General features: G+C 32.0%; 2 protein-coding genes across 2 annotated transcripts; both read right to left on the bottom strand.

The window, feature by feature from the left end:
- Positions 1 to 2,022: 2,022 nt before the first annotated feature.
- LOC105168658 (2-phytyl-1,4-beta-naphthoquinone methyltransferase, chloroplastic) lies at positions 2,023 to 4,892 on the bottom strand. Its single transcript, XM_011088790.3, has 7 exons — positions 4,736 to 4,892; positions 4,539 to 4,603; positions 3,731 to 3,821; positions 3,551 to 3,645; positions 2,723 to 2,918; positions 2,444 to 2,543; positions 2,023 to 2,353 (listed from the first exon to the last, which is right to left on the bottom strand). Exons 1-7 carry the CDS (start codon positions 4,838 to 4,840, stop codon positions 2,253 to 2,255), a joined length of 753 nt encoding a protein of 250 aa, XP_011087092.1. The 5' UTR covers positions 4,841 to 4,892; the 3' UTR covers positions 2,023 to 2,252.
- A 2,851-nt stretch (positions 4,893 to 7,743) lies between these two features.
- On the bottom strand, positions 7,744 to 10,313 carry LOC105168283 (2-phytyl-1,4-beta-naphthoquinone methyltransferase, chloroplastic). Its single transcript, XM_011088303.3, has 7 exons — positions 10,075 to 10,313; positions 9,861 to 9,925; positions 9,442 to 9,532; positions 9,186 to 9,280; positions 8,828 to 9,023; positions 8,312 to 8,411; positions 7,744 to 8,031 (listed from the first exon to the last, which is right to left on the bottom strand). Exons 1-7 carry the CDS (start codon positions 10,174 to 10,176, stop codon positions 7,931 to 7,933), a joined length of 750 nt encoding a protein of 249 aa, XP_011086605.1. The 5' UTR covers positions 10,177 to 10,313; the 3' UTR covers positions 7,744 to 7,930.
- Positions 10,314 to 15,768: the final 5,455 nt, after the last annotated feature.

Below are 15,768 nucleotides of genomic sequence, written 5' to 3'. Positions count from 1 at the left end.
ATCTCCAGAATATCTCCTCCCTTTAAGTGGGAGTTATTTTGCCATGACTCAAAAACCGCCCCACTAATCCACTCCAGCAGCTTTCAAGTTTTCGGAAAACTAGGTGACATAGTATTGACTGAAGTTAGAGCTTCAAAATCATACCATTCTTTGACCTCCTTTGGTTTGGACCCCTCTAACATCCAAATCCTATTATATTTTTAGATGTTTCGATGATACTCTTGCTTGGATTTACTCCTTTGTGGGAAATTAATTTTTCCTACATATGCTGGTATTCTTGCCAAGCAGCAGAAAAAGAAGATATCAATTCGTTAGTATTAGTTTAGAGGTGTCTGTCATTTGATAATATTAGTTTTCTCTATTTTGGGTACTAATTTATTTTTTAGGATAATCTTAACATTATTATTAACTTTTAAAGAATTCTTTAGCTACTAAAAATAAAGGCAATTTCTTAAAAGCCTTCCAAACCGCAAAGAATTCTTTCTCGTTAATGTATCAAACTTTGGTTTGTTGTTTTGATAACAATCCTCCTGTACATCTACAAGATTTTTCCCCTGTAGTTGTCTTTTTCATAAGCATCACTGCCCATCTATAGTCATTGGCGTCTGTGTAGACCACCAATTCATCCTCATCTTGCAGTATAGCAAGCTTTGGCAGGTTACTGCAAACTTTTTTTTGCGAATCGTTCCATGTGGATTTCTTCCCATTTCCACTTTACGCTTTTCGTTTCCTTTAGTGGTTGAAAATCCTTCCTGTATTTTACAAGGTCCTTGATAAAGATACTTGCAAAATTAAAGACTCCCAAGAAGCTCTGCAAATGCTTCTTGTCTTTGAGTACGTCTAGAAAATTGCGAATTTTCTCCACAATGTGATCCTGTAACTTATTCCTGCTTCGTCAATAAGAACTCCTAAAAATTCAATTTTATTGACAGCAATAGTAGTTTTTTTCTCAAAAAGCACTAAACCTTCTTATGGCATTCATCAGAAAATATTTCAAAAAATGTTTACTATTATCTTTCATATTTTTAAATGCAATCAGTATGTTGTCAATGTAGACAAACATGAATTCAAAATAATTTTTAAAAAGATTATCTATTTTTTTTAAATATATGGGGTGCATTATCTAAACCCACTGGAAGTACATTCCAGATATATTGTCCCTGTGGTATAGAGAATGCAGTAAATTTCTTTGATTCACTCTATATTTTAATCTGATAAAAACCAAATAAGCAATCGAAATCAGAAAACGCTTTTGCATCTTTAATGCAATCAACTAAGTACTTTCTACTAGGAATGTAATAACCATTAAATTTTAATATTTTATTAATATAGTTAATTACCAACTTGGATTTACCTCTCTTTATCTTACCGTAATTTTTTACCAAAAATCTAGGACTACTGTAGGTAGAGACTCCAGGCTCGATGAGTCCACTCCTGAGACTATACCTTTCATTTACTCCGAAAATAAGATTACGTTCCATCGGGAGGGCCTAGATGATAGTGATATGCTGTAAAATTACAATTGCCTCGCCAATCGAGAAATAAAAAGTATGCGCCTCTTGACGCCATCTCTGGACTAATGCAGTTATATGATATGTGTCAATATCAATATGACCACACTGTAAAACACCAAAAAATCCCATATTCTGGAGCACTTGCAAAACACGAATGTGACCTGGGACTAGTTGAAGGATACGAAAAAAGATATATCACCATGTCGTACGTATAAAGTTGCATTCGGAGCTCGGGGCACATCTTTAGACCGATAGTTTAATTGCGTATACAACACACTTGTATCAATAGGATCAAAATTAGCCATAATCACTTAAAAGAAAAATTCCCTCTTTTCTAACAATTCTCACTCAACTCTCGGTTTTGCAATGAGAGTTGAGTGAAATGCAGCAACACTACAACACCGCTGCATCAGCAAAATGCAGTTTTGCAGGCTGCTTTGACTCAAACTTTTTTTTTTTTTTTTACTGTCAAAGCAATGAATTATTATTAATTAAAATAAATGATATATTTAAACAAGCAATGTACTATCAACTCCATGCATTAAATACATTTGCTATAAGTGAGAAAATCCCAACGAACTTTGACAATTCTGATCAACAGAAATTGACAAATTTATTGAAACAACCACCACCACCACCACCACAACAACAACAACAACGAGCCTAACTGCAGAAAGCCAGCTCATGAACGGAGAACCTACATCTGTGGAAGCCGCATGGGCTGGGAAAGACATGTGTCTAGCGAATCGCGACCAAATTCCCAACGGATCCTGCAGCAAACTCATAATGCTTGGCCTCAGAAAACCCTGCTTCTAAAGCCAGCTTCTCCAGCTCATTTCCTGAATCACAACATTTACTACTCAAGTTGCATGGAAAGTTAAAGGAATAAGGTATATATACTTAGAACTAAAAGTTATAAGCCACCTCACCTGTGAAAAATCCCTTGATTGAGTTCTTCAAGTATCGATACTCGCTGGTAAATCCATACCAACTTACCACAGGCACAACTATGTAATCAATCATCCAATCCTAGAAAGACAAAACAATGATACAATAACAAACCACATCTCTGTACTCGTATATGCAGATCAAACACGTCTAGTACACCTAATCGTTACACGTTCAAATTATGAAAGCACACGGACATCGTTTCAAAGGCCTGATTTCCAGAAACATCAAATAAGAAAATTCCTACAGGTAATAAGCACCTGAAAGATAGAAGTTAACCGGCTAGTGCTCTTGTTGAAGTCAAGAACGGATAGTTTTGCACCCGGTTTTAGAACTCGAGACATCTCTTGCAGAGCCTTTTCCCTTTCGACGATATTTCTCAACCCAAAGCCGATTGTAGCAGCATCAAAAGTGGAGTCTGGAAACGGCAGACTGACTGCATCTCCTTCGAACCACCTAAAGTTTATCAAATTATATGGGGTTCTCATGAAGGATGGTTACTACTGTATATCAAGAAACTTCAGGGCTTTAACTTTAGGTAATGTTTTAATTGGAATCTTTGATGATTTTCATTAGTGCAGCATATCACCAGTTCTTGAAAGTCGGCAAAACAAGATACCGTACGTTGAAATATTATTGGGCGATACGAAAATAATTGCATTATATAATATCCAAATATTCTAAAAGATTAATAAAAGTTTTGGAATAAAATTAAATCAAGCATTATTGTCAAACTTGAATGTAAAATAAAATAGTTTATTAGTAATAAGAAAATATTCATTATAAATGTAATAATGCGTCAACAAAATCATATTGCAAAGAGCTTTAATAAAAAGTATAAATTTCATAAATGTATATAGCATTCAGTGCAATATGATGTTATTTAATATTATCGCGGATACTATACAATTGTATCAGCTATAAACCACCCAATATTATTGGATATTATCAACAATACATATATACTCAAAAAATAATAGGTATCGGCTGATATTTTCGAATCAGCAAAGGTAGATGTAGATGCCAATATCATGGAATATGGGACCATAGCTTGAATTATGATACCGATAGGGTATTTTCATGCTTACTCAATGTTCTTGTAGCAGGGTTTTGAGCGCTGGAGCTGACGCTGGCGAGACGCAGCTATCTGTAACAGCTCCTTTGAGAAATCTACAGCAATTACCTATGAAAAATTGCCACACCAAAAAGGGTTACACAAAGTAAAATATGTTTATGAAGTACAGTCGAAGAAGATGAGGAAATCAAACCTTGCCATCAGTTCCAACTTTCTCGGACAGCAGAAAGCTCAGATCCCCACTTCCGCAACAAACATCCAACACCTTGTCTCCTTGTTTTGCCCTGTTTATTACAACATCAAAAATTCAAAACTTCCTTTCCTAAACATATAGAATCGTGATTTAACAATGTCTCTCTTCTCAGTTTGCGCGCTATATAAGAGTTGCTTCCGATGATTAACAAGAAGAAAAATGAAAATACAATTTTAGCAATTTAAAATAAAATATTATTAATCATATTTAATTTGTAGTTTAATTTCCCTACTCAGCAAATATATTTACGAGCAATAAATATCCCTTGTCTGATCAAAATACGGTGAAGATGTAAGTCCTCATATATATTAACTTATAAAAATGTATAATAGTAGTTTGGTCAAAATATTTTTTATTGGTCCACAATAAGTCCATAATAAATCAATTGAGAGTAAATTTAAGTTTTCATCCAACTCTCTCCTTTTCTTTTTTGCTCATGCATGTCAACAAATTTTAAGAATTTGACTAAATGATTAATAGATCCATTTGTTGAAAAGAAGCAAACGTCAGAGATAAGAGGTATAATTTTTCAAAATCATAAGAGTATACATATAATTAAACCAAATATCACTGGATGACGGTGTCACATGAATTTTTCCAATTAATATCAGCAAATTTTGAGAATTTAATTAATGAATGGATCTTTTATCAGTATATTAAATTTAATTATTCAAACCAAAAGGATCTAATTAGTAATTAAACAAAATCACAATAAAATAAAGGTAATTATACGTAATCAAACAAATACCCGCTCCAAGAAACAGTCCACCGCTTCCACAACCTATGAAACCCCAGCGTAAACACATCATTCATCTGCATGCAAAACAAAGCCCATGCTCAGACATCATCAATTCCCATTTGCTTAGAGAAAGAGAAGAACATTGATACTAAGAATTGTTGGAGTATATGAAGACATATATAATATAGTAAAAGGTTGCGCAGTACTTTGTCATAGACAGGAGCAATGCGGTTGAAAAGCTCCTGCCGCTCAGCCGCGCCCTCATGAGTTACTGTTTCCGACTGCGGTGGGCGTCGACGGACAGTATCCATTCGATATTTTCAGTGTCTGCTGAAGCCCCGGGGGATCTATTTGTTCGACACTTACTTCAAGCAATTTATAATGAAGCTGCCAAATTATTAACCTATGATGTAAGAGTATAGGTTGGGTGTACAAATTAAATTATAGTATATATTGTTTCATTCACCAAGTTGCAGTATTTCAGAAGTCAATTATTCAATATTGGACTTTACCTCTGTAGTTGTTATAGAAAAATAATAATAATAATTTGCATGATGAAATAGATATTAACATGTTTGACGAGGCTCGAATCAATAACTTTAAACTTATTCACGAGAGAAATGTCTAATATTAGATTGTCAATTATTAGTGTATATTTGTCCACAGTGGATGAATTATGACGTTCTGTCATAATTAATTAAAAATCACTACTTATAAAAATATCATGGTGAATAGTATAATATATAATATTTATTTGATTATTGTGAGACCAAAATATTAAATACATATGGAAAATTCTCATTTAAATTTATACTATTATTAAAAAAAAAAAGAGCTGCTATAGACACCTTCAACTTATAAGTTTTAAGTTTTATATTTAGTACTGATAAATTGGTTTTTATTTATTTATTTTAATATATTATGATGGCTTATATATATATATTTATTTTTTTATAACACATACATTTTAAAGCATGAAAGTCTATTTAATATATGTACTAAAAAACAACGTACGTACGACAACTGTTAGTTATATATTAATTTAAGCTCAAATTAAATTCAACTAAAGTCGAATTAATAATATAATCAATATATTACACGTGTTGTATGGTTATCGTAAAATCTAAAAAATGCAATCACATAGATAATAAATAGAATAACAATATAATTGATGGATTGTTCCTTTAAAATTTAGTTGGAACAAAGATTTACTTCTATAACTCGTCTAATTTTAAACTGTCTACGTCCCTTATTAATTAATAATAAGATTTTCCCAATTGCTTATCATCCCTCCCTTTGTTCTCCTTTTTGGGAAGGCAAATGGCCAAACATAGATATAGCATATGTGAGGTTTTTTACATCAAACTACAATTTGTCCAGAAATAATTAAATAAGAAATATTGTGTCTATCATCCCTACCTGTAGATTTGCCAAATATCAGTATTCCTAGACTTGTCCCCTACCCAATTAACGAGGCATTAATGAAAATATAGAAAAAAGTTAAATGTAATTATTATGTTGTAATTTTTGTATTTAAGCATTTCAGACTTTTATTCTTTTTAAATTAGTAAATAAGTCATGTAATTTTTTAATATTTTGTAATTTTAGTCTTTCAATTGACAGAGTTTGGCGGAAAGAAAACTTACAACCCCAGGTACTTTTTTTAATTCAGAATTTTATTTCTATTGATCAATTTATACACCGTGACGTACAAGAAAGGCAACTCTAATGATATCATGTGGACGGCTCATAGATATCTGCATACATTAAAGCCCCGTTTACCAACATGAATGGGATAAAATATGACTAAATGGTGGATAGAATTAAGTTAGGATCAATTATTCATAATTTATTTGCTATTATTCTGAAGCTTGCTAAAATATTTTTATGCCATAATTCTTAAATGTTCTGAATACTGAGTTGTTTTGACATTATTTGTGTATTATATATATTTTTGGTTCCATAAGTAGACATGTTTTTAATTTTGGTCTCACACGTAAATATGCGAATTGGCGTGGGACCGGAATTGGAGACAGGTCCACTTATGAGACCAAATATGTAATTTACCCTTATTTTGATTGTATTGACTAACGGAGAGAGCAACTATCGTTATCAATTGGACGAAAATCCCTAAATGGTCTTCAAATTGAAAAAAAAAAAAAAAAAAAAACCACATATAGGATTCAATGTGCGAATTGAGCTGAGTGTGAGACCAAAATTGAAAATAGGTCTACTTATGGAATAAAAAATGTAGTTCACTCGATATTTAACGAGAAAGTAGGAGCAAAGGAATGGAGACCCAAAGACGAAGGAGGCAACAATGTTTTTAAAAATAAAAAAAAAAAGAAAAGAAAGAAGAATCAAAATTTATATGTTCTTGTACAAAAGCCAATTTCTTCAATCACTCGATTTTAAATACTCTCTCTATTAGTTAGAACCACAATTCTCACTTAGCCAAGCAAAAAAATTTGCTCCATCTTATAATTTGCCAATATCAATACCAAGTTATAATTCTTCTCAAATTTCCTATTGCTTTAATGTTTTATGTTATTTATTTTAAATTTATAATGTATTTCGATATTCAACCAACTTGTTATTTTGTTAGTTTTTGTAATGTTTTTTTTTAATTTATTAGATAAAATAAATTTTAATTTCTTAAAATTATTTTGTTCAAGTCTCTTGAAATTTATGATTAATTATGTAAATGTAAGTTTTAATTTTCAGATAATTAAAAAATTTGATGAATTTGCAACGATTGTTAAATTTTGAGGCAAACTTGTAAAATTAATCCCATAGTTTAGAATGATTTCAAACTTGACCTCATGATTCATGAAATTTCAAATTTAACCTCATGTTCGGTTAGAAGTTGCAAAAAAGGGTCAAAATATTGCAAAAAAGTGCCCCAACACGAACGTACATAAAAACTAATAGTAGAGAACCCACGTAAAAATCACGTACACATGGATAAAAAAAATAGTCAGCTGGCTGTTAGTGGGAGGAGGAATTTTTGCAAGTCTTGGCCTCTTTCCACAGTTTCAACAAAATATGGGGTTAAATTTAAAATTTCGTAAAGCACAAGGTCATGTTTAAATTGACCCGAAATAATTGAACTAGTTTGTCGAATTTTGACAGGATTAAGTCAAGTTTTCTTATTTCTCCACTGTTCCACGTGTATAAAAAGAAGGTCACTTAAAACATTAAATTGCATGCTCGCTTCTGCAACTTCATGTGTTATTTCATTAGGTATAAGAGAGAAATTGAAGTTGATTGTGTCAGAATAAGCCCTCTGATGAGCGCAACTACCAGAACTATAACAACAACAACATGAACGAGCCTTCAGAAATTGCATAAAGCCAGGACAAAGCCTTGGGCGGAAGCCGGTGCTCCGGAAAGAAACCTTTCTAGCGTTTGGCGACAAAGTTTCCCATTAATCCTCCAGCAATTTCATAATGCTTGGCTTCAGAAAACCCCACTTCTAAAGCTAGCTTCTCCAACTCAGCTCCTGCGTCGGAACATATGTGTATTATATGCAAATTAATGTCATTCAAATGGCAACTTATTCCGATTTCAAGAATTATCATAAGCAATGTGGCAACAGCAGAGCGACTTGTCTAGGTTAATATCAAAACTCAAAACACATTCAGGAAAAAGATGCATTGCCGTTGAAATTAGAGAAGACAATACATATTACTGCTGAAAATGTGCCGGTTTTGATAGAAGAAAGATTCGAAAGATAATAGAAACAGCAAAGATATATATACTTTGAGCGAAAAGGAAAGCACCTGTCAGATATCCCTTGATTGAGCTCTTCAGGTATCGGTACTCGCTTGTAAGTCCATACCAACTTGCCACAGGAACCACTATATGATCAAGCGCCCAATCCTGGAAAAAGTGAAACATAGATATTTAGCTGACTGATATATCTCGTGATTCATTAAGTTCGGTGCAACAAATGGAGTATGGAACATTGTCTATGCACATCAAACAGCAAGAAAGTGAAAGTATACTATAACGTCTAAAAGAAATTAGTCCCGCAAAGTAATGGTAATAGGAGGCAAAGGAATTTGGACCTTATGCAGATCAAGATTGTTGGTTAAGAACATGGGCAACAAATTTCGAGACAGATATACAAACATCAACTTCGGAGTCTAGCTATGAATAGGTCTAGTTGAGCAAAGACCCTGTTCGGCTTGACAATTTATATAAAAATACCGACTTAAACGGTTCTATGTAGGAGAGCCACATCATTGCCAAGGCCTGATTTCTGGAAACGTCAATTAGGCAATGCCAATAAGTACCTGAATAGTAGAGATTAACTGACTAGTGCTCTTGTTGAAGTCAAGAACAGATAGTTTTGCACCCGGTTTAAGTACTCGATGCATCTGCACCAGAGCTTTTTTCCTGTCAATGACATTTCTCAACCCATAGCCAATTGTAGCAGCATCAAAAGTCGAGTCAGGGAATGGCAAATCGACCGCATCTCCTTGGAACCACCTAAAACTTATCAAATTACATCACTGCTCTAGTAAAGGATGGTCACTATTATAGCAAGAAATTTCAAGGGTTTAAGCATAGGTTCACGTTTTGATTGGATCTTTGATGATTTAATTGATTTGGTAGCCAGATGGGGAGTATAATGGGTTTTAGCATGCTTACTCAATGTTCTTGTAGCAGGGATTTGACTTTGAGCGCTCTCGCTGACGAGATGCAGCTACCTGTAATTGCTCCTTGGAGAAATCTAGAGCAATAACCTATGAAATTGCCACCCCGAGAATGGGTAAAAGAAGACATAGGAGGAAAGAAAAACTTAGTCACACATTCTCGAATAGCTTTATGATGACTTTCACACTCATCTGCTGATATTAATTTAGTGAAATAGAACCAAAATATGAAGAAGATAAGCAGGCCAGACCTTGCCATTGACTCCAACTTTCTGAGACAACAGAAAACTCAAATCCCCACTTCCACAGCACACATCCAACACCTTGTCTCCTTCTTTTGCCCTGTTTTGAAACATAAAACTCAGTCCTAAATTTCTTACAAGCAGCAAAAGAAAAGGAAAACCACAAGTAACATCTCAAACTTCAACTTATCAACTAAGCATTATACGAATTCAAATTCACAATCTTGAATCAGGCGTTTAGTTAATTTCCTATTTGGACAACAAAAGATTCAATCTTGAAGCACAAATGGTCCACACTCACACACCTAAAACAAGAGCGGAATGTCACAATAAACCTCTGACGGAAGAAAAATAAACATAAATCTACAGACACAAGTACAGCAAACAAAGAAACCTCTGAAGCACAAAAATAAAGCAGTGAGCGATACCCGCTCCAAGATATAGACCATCTCTTCCATAATCTATGCATTCCCAGGCTAAACACATCATTCAACTGCATTCAAACAAAACCCATGTTAAAAAATCAATCCCTGTTCGCTTAAATGACAACAAGATTCATAATGAAGGCATAATTAAACTCAGAAGTTGGAGCTAAAGGGGAACTATATATGAAGACATATATAGTAAAAGGGTACGCAGTACTTTATCATAGACAGGAGCAATACGGTTAAAAAGCTCCTGCCGCTCAGCTGCACCCTCATGGGTTGCGGCCTCTGATTCCGGTCGACGTCGAGATGTAGCCATTCAGGGTTTCCAGTCTCTGCGAAAGCTCCAAGATTCGTTTCACAAAGTTTCAAGAAAACATAGTTTGGGTTAATATATATTTGTAGTTGTTTTATGAAAATATCAGTTGCAAGCTGCCAGGCTTAGATGAGATCTGCCTGATTCAGCTTATTTTATGACCAATTGAACCTAGCATGGGCAGCGTAGAGATCACGTAGTTAAATTATAATTCAAATCTTACGAATATAATAATAGTATATTTGTCAAGTTGCATTTGAATATAATAAATTGTATCTTATTAGAAAAGAATGGTCACGTATCATAACACTTGCACCGATTCCCTTGAATAGTACGGCAAATCTGCTGCCAACACTAATTGGCAATGAAAACATCTTACCTATCACTCTATATGTTGCATGGTATGGACACTTTTATCTATAATTATAAATATATCTTGTGATATATAATATTGACTTAAGTTGTATTGATGTAAATTTTGCTTTTAAATGGTCGTATCATATATCTTGGATCCATACGGCTCACAATGCCCGCCGTATTTTTAGGAATATGTTGGATTGTATGCATGAAAATGAGGTACGTAAGGCTAATATTTTTTATATATAGTACTTTTTATTACATATATATCCGAATATATTGATTACGTGGTATGATATTGTAGTTTTTTTTTACACCATATGATGGTGACGCACCCGAAGTCTGTTCTCTGCCACTTTATGCAACTCGCAGATCATGGAATATATGATGTCTATTGATTCATTATGTGATTGTGGACATGCATCACCCGGAACGGGTTCTCTGGCAATTTGCCATGGTTTAAAACATTCCCCCAAATCCACTAGTAAGTGAACTATGTTTACATACAATTGATAGGCGGGGGCATCACGGGAAAGATCGGGCATCGTTTCATAGAGACTATATTACACAATGGAACAATGTGCAATCATTGTTGGTGGTGCAACTCGATATTGTGAATGACAAACCAGACATTTTCAGGATTATCATTAATATGGCTCTCTACTTCAAGTTTGTCTGGTTCTGAGTCCACTGGCTCATTATTTAAGATCGGCTTCAGGCTGATCGTCTTGTTGCTTGTATGTAGATGGACCTGAATTGTTTGATGGGCCTGCATATGAAGATGGACCTGCATGATCTTCATTAATTCCAAATCTACCCATTACTTCAAATACTACTGGCAAACTCGGCGCATTTTATGTCAGCATAAACATATATGTTCCCTACTCACCAATAGGCCGGTCATCTAGTACAATATTTTCACGAAGTTTCTCTACTTTGACAAAAATATCAATAGACACATATCTATTTACCATATTCAGAAAAAACTGCAAATCCCGATCCTTTTTAATTAGCAACATCGTCTTCCTCCTTACACCAAAATTAAATGTAGTATATTTAAAATATATATGTAACTTAAAATCGTTCTTATCGAATCCAAGTTCTTCATACAAAATTGATTCTAGCTCATCAAATGTAGTACTACGATATATCATCATAAATTCAATCGGAAGACGATCATAACTTACACAATCATATGAAATAATCCATTGACCTTCAAAATGTATAACCATATAAATAGTGTTTTGCTCTGTCATATCTTCACAATAAATAATATACATATCAAATTTCAGTTTTTAGAAACATTATAACGAGAATAATCAAATGAAATAACATAAAACTTTAATTAAAAAAACTTACTATAATACTTTTATTGGTAAATCTTCAACTTGTCACAATAATAATAGACATAGGAGTTTTTATGAGTGGAGAAGAAATTTTTAATTAGTTGTGAGCACAGAAGCTTAATGACAATGAAAGACGGAATTTTATACACAAAAAAAACAGCGATATTAAACTAACCCATGCATGCTGGGGCAGAGCCGTTTTTAGTCAACCCGATTTTGACAAATTTTTTATTTTTTAAAGGAAAAAAATACAATTTAGCCCATTGTGATATTATAAATGTATAAATTATCCCTTTATGAAAAAAAATTAGCAATATACACCTCTTTTATTTTTTAGAATATAACAATTTATCCCTTTATATTTTTTAAAATTAAGCAATTTACCTCCCTAAATAGGGGGATAAATCGCTTCATTTAAAAAAATATAGGGGGATGAATTGCTATTATTTATCATAAAGGGATAATTTCTCATGTGCAATATTATAGGGATAAATTGCATTTAACCCTTTTTTTAAAATGTTGATGGAACTGTGTTTAGTCAATGCGATCCTGGCAACAATTTTTGTCAGGCTGCCAAATATATATATATATATATATATATATAAAAGCAGCAGAATCCCGTTACTATACGTGATACTGTTAATTGTCACTTCAGCAGCCTGCATTGACAAGAGATTTTTTTAAAAAAGAATTGTCAGGACCGCTATTTTTTTCTAACAATTCTGCCTATTTTCTTAACAACTTTAGATTCACACCCTTTTAGTAATCTTTTATTTTTTTGTATTATTTAATTAATATTTCCTTCTTTTTTCACCCGTCAATAATTTTAGAAATCACCTTTTGGAGTTGTATAAATATGTATTAAAAATGAGGATGATATGTGAACTAATTATAATAGTTTCTTTTTGTAGTATTTGATACACATATATATAATTTTGTAGATAAGATGATAAATTTACAATTAATGATGATGAGACGATGTGTATATATAATAAAAACTAAATTGTATGCATATTTATATTTATAAATCGAACTTACTTTAAATGTGATATTTGAAAAAGATATAACTTCAGTGTCTACTGAAGCCCAGAGAGATCTATATATTTAAATTAACACCTACTTTCAAGAAATGTATAATAGAGCACAATTATTAACTTATTATATATATATATATATATATGAGTATGGGCTCGGTTTCGTGTGTTTCACGAGCTATTTGTTTTTAATATAAAATTATATTTATATTCTTATTTGAAATCATTGGATGTATTCTGAATCTAAGGCTCTGATTATACTAACGGGTGAATGGTTTACTTTAGTATAAAACTTTTCATATATAAATTGAAATTTACCTCGTCTACGGTTTTGAAAATTTCATTTTTGTATTTCTGATAAGGACACTTAATTTCTCATCATTTATATATGCATGTTGAGACTTGCCTATTTTATAAATATAGCAACACCATCCTCAAACTCCGGAATAAGATCTGCCTACTCGGCAAGTTCTTCTCATACATCAATCTCCTCAACTATCTTGAAATAATGATGAGTCCTACACATACATATATTATTATAACATTAAATTTAATTAACAAAATTACAATAAATATAATCAATTGACAAATAAAGGGTTAAAATTGTTACTTGATCAAAATAACTTTAAATATAAATAGAAATTCGAGAGAAATTGACGAACAAGAGTATAAAAATATTAACGGGATAGTGAGAAATCAAAAAATTCGAGAGAGATTGAGGAAATAGAGAGAAAATAAGAAGTTTGAAAGAAGATAGTGAGATTAAAGGAAATAGAGGAACATATATATATATATATATAATTATTTATCATTTATAATTATTTTTCAATTAAATTTTTTGTAGAAAAAATATCACATGCAGTACACATGTGATGTTTAAGTGTTATGTGATTTGATATTTTTTACATAAGCACATTATGCGATACTTTTTCAGTAGAAAAATCAATAAAAAGACGATCATATATGGTAAAGTGCAAATTTCGCAAAGTTGAGATAATAAGTTGATACAAAAAAACGTTTTGATGGCGAAGTATAAAAATGGGCATAGTTAAAATGGCAAAATATAATTTATCATAAATTTATTATGGTTTCCGAAGAATATTAACATAATGAAGTCCCAAATGCACCAAAATCTATTAATTTTTTAAGGTCATCATGATGCCTATTAGGGTAAAATTCATTTTAGTGTTAGATATTTAATTAACTTTTAATTAATGCATCTGGTTACTTTCTCATATTATCCTTATAATCTGTTTTTCTTTTTTATAAAAAAATCATTTTAGTACTTCTATTTTTATTTTTAATTATAATTTGGTTCTCTCACATAAATTTAAGAAAATTTAATTATTTTAATTAAAAAATTTAACATTGGATACACTACAAAAATGAAATATTTAGCCATGGCTAATTGTCATGGTTAAAAACAAAAGAACCATAGCAAATATTAATTGGCCACGATCATGCAACGGTTGATGGTCGTGGTATCTGTGGAGGTGGCTAATACATTTGTCATGGCTTATAATTTATATTTTTGTATAGATTTTATTTAATCTTGGTCAATAAAATTTATTTGCTATGCTTTTTAGTTCATAGCTATTAAAAATTGTAACTAATAATTATTGTTTTCTAGTAATAATAATTCAGTGATAACTTGATCAATCACATATTAACAGAATTATTGTAAAGTTAATGTAAGCTATTGAATTTTTTAAATAAAAAAATATTTGAATAAATAAGTTGGAGAAAAAGCTTTAAGGAAAAAAATAGAGAAAAAGTATTTAAACAAAACAGGCTTTTAAAATTAAAACATAGATAAGAAAATAAATATGTTGGCTAAAATATTCAAAAATGAGGTTTTTTATTCAACTTTTTAAGGAAAAAAATTGAAAAGTACTAAAATTTCATTAAATTTACGAAAATTGTGTTTATAACTCATTGATATTATCTAAATCATTACCAAATCATAATTTTTTCAATTAAAATATTATATTTTTTAAATTTATGTGTGCGGGACCATTTGCTCTTGAAAACAAAAGTGATGAACTAAAATGCTTTTTTGTGAAAGAGAAAGAAAAAATTATTAGGATAATATTAAAAGATCACATATTGGGAGGACTGATTTGGTTCTCACCCAAGGTGTATTTTCAGGTATTTTTATTGGATATATTTAATTATTAGTGTATAATTAAAAATAATAATTTGGTTCTCGTCCAAGGTGTATTTTCACGCACTCTTCTTGGATTTCTTCCTCGATTTTCTTTTAGCATAATCCCCACGAATGTTGGGATGGTGTTGGTGTTGAAATCCCCGCTCTCTCTCATTGGATGATCTTCTGGGAGGATCATTGGAACATGTACTTCCCTCCGGAGGTGGTAGAGATGGAGTGATTTCATTGGTTTGGATATTGATTAAATCTACAATCTCGAGTTAGGAAAAGGATTCTGCCAATTCTTGTAAATCTGATAGATCTGCTCTCGTCACCTCCATTACTATATAGATCTAATGAATGCGATGATCAAATCTTCTTTAGTCTTCGACTTTGGAATCTCCATAGTCTTCCCCTTTTGATGTAGAATAGGTATTATTCCAAGGGCGTTCCTGATTCGCTCTTGTCTGGATTTTGATATCTCAAGGCTCTCCCTTTGATTTATCTTTAGATCTGCAATTTTTGACTTCAGATATGTAAGGTTCTTGTGTAGATCGAGAAGAATCTTAAGGATCTCGTCCACATTCTCGCTCAACATTTCTATTTTCATAGGTATATGAATTAACCTATATCTATGATTTTAAACTGTCTTTTGTCTTTCTCTCAGATCTTGGGAGATTTTCGTTTCTTTTCAGTCAGTTCCTTTAATCAT

The sequence above is a fragment of the Sesamum indicum genome, linkage group LG8 (assembly GCF_026168435.1).
Source record: "Sesamum indicum cultivar Baizhima isolate 11 linkage group LG8, ASM2616843v1, whole genome shotgun sequence".
In the NCBI taxonomy this organism is placed as follows: domain Eukaryota; kingdom Viridiplantae; phylum Streptophyta; class Magnoliopsida; order Lamiales; family Pedaliaceae; genus Sesamum; species Sesamum indicum.
The sequence above is the reverse complement of the archived record's forward strand: the minus strand, read 5'-3'. Positions and strand labels throughout refer to the sequence as shown.

Excerpts from the sequence above, each read along its gene's own strand:
- LOC105168658 (XM_011088790.3), bottom strand. The coding sequence starts at position 4,840 with ATGGATACTGTCCGTCGACGCCCACCGCAGTCGGAAACAGTAACTCAT. Across the intron at positions 3,822-4,538 it reads TGGACTGTTTCTTGGAGCGG|GGCAAAACAAGGAGACAAGG; the intron begins GTATTTGTTTGA and ends TGTAATAAACAG. Across the intron at positions 2,919-3,550 it reads CCCTGCTACAAGAACATTGA|GTGGTTCGAAGGAGATGCAG; the intron begins GTAAGCATGAAA and ends GATAAACTTTAG.
- LOC105168283 (XM_011088303.3), bottom strand. The coding sequence starts at position 10,176 with ATGGCTACATCTCGACGTCGACCGGAATCAGAGGCCGCAACCCATGAG. Across the intron at positions 9,926-10,074 it reads TTGCTCCTGTCTATGATAAA|TTGAATGATGTGTTTAGCCT; the intron begins GTACTGCGTACC and ends GTTTGAATGCAG. Across the intron at positions 8,032-8,311 it reads AATCAAGGGATATCTGACAG|GAGCTGAGTTGGAGAAGCTA; the intron begins GTGCTTTCCTTT and ends GTTCCGACGCAG.